This window comes from Silurus meridionalis, chromosome 16 (assembly GCF_014805685.1).
Source record: "Silurus meridionalis isolate SWU-2019-XX chromosome 16, ASM1480568v1, whole genome shotgun sequence".
Taxonomy (NCBI): domain Eukaryota; kingdom Metazoa; phylum Chordata; class Actinopteri; order Siluriformes; family Siluridae; genus Silurus; species Silurus meridionalis.
The window spans coordinates 16,454,454-16,459,453 of NC_060899.1; the positions used below are offsets into that span (position 1 = coordinate 16,454,454).

The following is a 5,000-nucleotide window of genomic DNA, read 5'->3' on the forward strand; positions in this document are numbered from 1 at the left end:
CACAAAACTCCTGGCATGGTTCACTGATGAGTTCGTGATGAGCTCCACCTGTCCGAATGCTCACCTGCTGCGTTACACAAAGTTTTGGCACCCCTCTATTTCTGAGCGGATATAATGTGAGTTCATTTTTAGTGCAGCAGACACTGATATGTGTGTGTGTGTGTGTGTGTGTGTGTGTGTGTGTGTGTGTGTGTCACATTACACTAGCTGAAAGTGTGTTCTATGCAGTAGATGAACAGAGAAACTGATCAGGATCTGAGTAACATGTGCATCATCACAGGGTTTAAAACCCGCGATGGATTGATTTCAGTTAAATCTTCATCCTGCAGGAGAACTAAGAAGATCAGATCTATTCCACAGACCTCCAGCAGGAATAAGAAGGAGATTAAAACCATTCCACTGAACTTCAGGAAACTTTCCCCGGTCAACATGTTGCCGAGCGTCAAACTGGTTACAAAACAGCAACATTATCATCATCATGAACAACATCAGGAGGAGAAATGTCCTTCACTCACGCACTGTCTCCTGCTTGTGGTCCAGCTCCTCGGTGCTCCGCTCCACGCGGCGCACCTTCTCCCGCAGGTCCCGGAGCCGCCGGTCGGTCACAGCCAGCTCGCGCTCCAGCTCGTGGAAGAGCGAACCCGCGTGCCGCGCCACGTCCGACAGCTGGCGCACGGTGCGGGACAGAGCGGCGTTACTGACCGCGCACAGGTCATCCAGCAGCGGGGAGACCTCCTGCCCCGTGTCCGCGCTCCTGCACAGCCGCTGCGGCTCCACTGTCCGCTTGGCAAAGGGCATGCTCCACCCCAACTACTGAAATATTTATTTAAATATATAAAAATCCCCAAAAAGTAAATTCTTTGCTGTGAAAAAAAAAATCCTGTGACTTAAAAATATATTAATTCTGATTGTAATTAATTTATTCCGGAGGCTCGAAGCGCGCTCGCGGCTCGGGCTCCATCCTGGTCGCACCGGAGCGCCGCGCTCGCGCCTGCCGAGACTCCGTGGACTGGCGAGTGCGACACACACACACACACACACACACACACACACACACACACACACACGCGCGCGCATACACACATATGCGTGCTTTAAACCAGGGGCGGGTGCTCGCGCGGAGCTTCAACGAACACCCGGACCGGAGTGGAGAGGAACGTAGAGGAGAGTAAAGAAGGTGGAGAGGAGAGGAGAGGAGGAGGAGAGGAGAGGAGAGGAGAGGAGAGGAGGTGGAGAGGTGAGAAGGTGGAGAGGAGGTGGAGAGGTGAGAAGAGGAGGTGGAGAGGTGAGGAGGTGGAGAGGAGAGGAGGTGTAGAAATGAGAAGGTGGAGAGGAGGTGGAGGTGAGGAGGTGGAGAAGTAATAAGGTGGAGAGGAGGTGGAGAGGTGAGAAGGTGGAGAGGAGATGGAGGTGAGAAGGTGGAGAGGAGAGGAGGTGGAGAGGTGAGAAGGTGGAGAGGAGGTGGAGAGGAGGTGGAGAGGTGAGAAGGTGGAGAGGAGATGGAGGTGAGAAGGTGGAGAGGAGAGGAGGTGGAGAGGTGAGAAGGTGGAGAGGAGGTGGAGAGGAGGTGGAGAGGTGAGAAGGTGGAGAGGAGAGGAGGTGGAGAGGAGAGGAGGTGGAGAGGTGAGAAGGTGGAGAGGAGGTGGAGAGTAGAGGAGGTGGAGAGGTGAGAAGGTGGCGAGGAGAGGAGGTGGAGAGGAGAGGAGAGGAGAGGAGGTGGAGAGGGAGGAATTGGGGGGAGAGGAGGTTGAGAGGAGAGGAGAAGGATCAGCACATGAGCTGAATGAGTTCTACAGACCAACAGCTCTGACAGCAGCGCAGATTTCTATTAATGCGCTCTTATGGTTTCCATAGCAACAGAAGGAGTCTCTAGTGTCAGTGCTTTGTATCAGCTGAACTGATGCTCCTCAACAGAACATGCAACAATAAGTGGATACAAATTTAGACACATCCTTCTTTAAAACATCTTTAATAGATTTAAAAAAGTGGTGTGTGTGTGTGTGTGTGTGTGTGTGTGTGTGTGTGTGTGTGTGTGTTGACGTCAGCCTCTCAGTCTACAGGAAAAGGCTTTAGCTTGGGCCCGATGGATTTAGTGAAGTTCACACTCAGCGAATGTGAAAGAGTCGGACAGGCTTCAACACTGTGTGTGCGTGTGAGTGTGTGTGTGTGTGTGTGTGTGTGTGTGTGTGTGTGTGGGTGGACTAGGCAGTAGACAGGGAGAGTCACTGTATGCTGAAAATTGTCATGCGACCTTTGACCTATGTGTCAGCTGCTATGAATGAATTTGACTGCCTATATCTATCTGGGTGTGTGTGTGTGTGTGTGTGTGTGTGTGTAGTAATTTGAGTAGTGTGTTCCCCCAGCTGATCCTGCTCATCTACACTCAAATCATTACTAAATACATTTTTGTACAATTCTTTACAATTGAATAAAAATAATTTAAAAAGCTCAGAGAAAAAAAAGGTAATTATTTTAGAATTAAAACACTTAAGATAATAATGAAGAATTTAAATGATCTAAAATAAATATAATATTGTAATAAGAGAGCAGCGAGACAGAGAGAGAGTGAATGAGAGTGAGGGAGACAGAGAGAGAGTGAATGAGTGTGAGGGAGACAGAGGAGAGTGAATGAGGTGAGAAAGACAGAGGAGAGTGAATGAGTGTGAGAAAGACAGAGGAGAGTGAATGAGAGTGAGGGAGACAGAGAGAGAGAATGAGTGTGAGGGAGACAGAGGAGAGTGAATGAGAGTGAGAAAGACAGAGGAGAGTGAATGAGTGTGAGAAAGACAGAGGAGAGTGAATGAGTGTGAGGGAGACAGAGGAGAGTGAATGAGAGTGAGGGAGACATAGGGAGAGTGAATGAGAGTGAGGAGACATAGGGAGAGTGAATGAGAGTGAGAAAGACAGAGGGAGAGTGAATGAGTGTGAGAAAGACAGAGGAGAGTGAATGAGAGTGAGGGAGACAGAGAGAGAGTGAATGAGTGTGAGGGAGACAGAGGAGAGTGAATGAGAGTGAGAAAGACAGAGGAGAGTGAATGAGTGTGAGAAAGACAGAGGGAGAGTGAATGAGTGTGAGGAGACAGAGGAGAGTGAATGAGAGTGAGGAGACAGAGGAGAGTGAATGAGAGTGAGAAAGACAGAGGGAGGTGAATGAGTGTGAGAAAGACAGAGGAGAGTGAATGAGAGTGAGGGAGACAGAGAGAGAATGAGTGTGAGGGAGACAGAGGGAGAGTGAATGAGAGTGAGAAAGACAGAGGGAGAGTGAATGAGTGTGAGAAAGACAGAGGAGAGTGAATGAGAGTGAGAAAGACAGAGGAGAGTGAATGAGTGTGAGAAAGACAGAGGGAGAGTGAATGAGTGTGAGAAAGACAGAGGAGAGTGAATGAGTGTAAGGGAGACAGAGGAGAGTGAATGAGTGTGAGGGAGACAGAGGAGAGTGAATGAGTGAGGGAGACAGAAGGAGAGTGAATGAGTGAGGGAGACAGAGGAGAGTGAATGAGTGAGGGAGACAGAGGAGAGTGAATGAGAGTGAGAAAGACAGAGGAGAGTGAATGAGTGTGAGGGAGACAGAGGAGAGTGAATGAGTGTGAGGAGACAGAGGGAGTGAATGAGTGTGAGGGAGACAGAGGAGAGTGAATGAGTGTGAGGGAGACAGAGAGAGAATGAGTGTGAGGGAGACAGAAGGAGAGTGAATGAGAGTGAGGGAGACAGAGGGAGTGAATGAGTGTGAGGAGACAGAAGGAGAGTGAATGAGAGTGAGGGAGACAGAGGAGAGTGAATGAGTGTGAGGGAGACAGAAGGAGTGAATGAGAGTGAGGGAGACAGAAGAAGAGTGAATGAGAGTGAGGGAGACAGAGAGAGAGTGAATGAGAGTGAGGGAGACAGAAGGAGAGTGAATGAGAGTGAGGGAGACAGAAGGAGAGTGAATGAGAGTGAGGGAGACAGAGGGAGAGTGAATGAGTGTGAGGGAGACAGAGGGAGAGTGAATGAGAGTGAGAAAGACAGAGGGAGAGTGAATGAGTGTGAGAAAGACAGAGGGAGAGTGAATGAGTGTGAGGAGACAGAGGAGAGTGAATGAGAGTGAGGGAGACAGAGGAGAGTGAATGAGAGTGAGAAAGACAGAGGAGAGTGAATGAGTGTGAGAAAGACAGAGGGAGAGTGAATGAGAGTGAGGAGACAGAGAGAGAGAATGAGTGTGAGGGAGACAGAGGGAGAGTGAATGAGGTGAGAAAGACAGAGGAGAGTGAATGAGTGTGAGAAAGACAGAGGGAGAGTGAATGAGAGTGAGAAAGACAGAGGAGAGTGAATGAGTGTGAGAAAGACAGAGGAGAGTGAATGAGTGTGAGGAGACAGAGGGAGAGTGAATGAGTGTAAGGGAGACAGAGGAGAGTGAATGAGTGTGAGGGAGACAGAGGAGAGTGAATGAGTGAGGGAGACAGAAGGAGAGTGAATGAGTGTGAGGGAGACAGAGGGAGAGTGAATGAGTGTGAGGGAGACAGAGGAGAGTGAATGAGGTGAGGGAGACAGAGGAGAGTGAATGAGTGTGAGGGAGACAGAAGGAGAGTGAATGAGTGAGGAGACAGAGGAGAGTGAATGAGTGTGAGGGAGACAGAAGGAGAGTGAATGAGTGTGAGGGAGACAGAGGAGAGTGAATGAGTGTGAGGAGACAGAAGGAGTGAATGAGAGTGAGGGAGACAGAGGGAGAGTGAATGAGTGTGAGGGAGACAGAAGGAGTGAATGAGAGTGAGGAGACATAGGAGAGTGAATGAGGTGAGAAAGACAGAGGAGAGTGAATGAGTGTGAGGGAGACAGAAGGAGAGTGAATGAGAATGAGGAGACAGAAGAAGAGTGAATGAGAGTGAGGAGACAGAGAGAGAGTGAATGAGTGAGGGAGACAGAAGGAGAGTGAATGAGAGTGAGGGAGACAGAAGGAGAGTGAATGAGAGTGAGGAGACAAAGGAGAGTGAATGAGAGTGAGGGAGACAGAAGGAGAGTGAATG

The 5,000-nt window shown here is 49.4% G+C and overlaps 1 protein-coding gene across 1 annotated transcript in view; it reads right to left on the reverse strand.

Annotated features, from left to right (window-relative positions):
- Positions 1–1,044, reverse strand: part of nhsa (Nance-Horan syndrome a (congenital cataracts and dental anomalies)) — a 39,387-nt gene extending 38,343 nt beyond the window's left edge. Inside the window, 1 exon segment of the mRNA XM_046869027.1 lies at positions 516–1,044. Within this exon segment, the coding sequence (XP_046724983.1) occupies positions 516–798 (283 nt within the window). The 5' untranslated portion in view covers positions 799–1,044.
- Between the last annotated feature and the right edge of the window lie 3,956 nt (positions 1,045–5,000).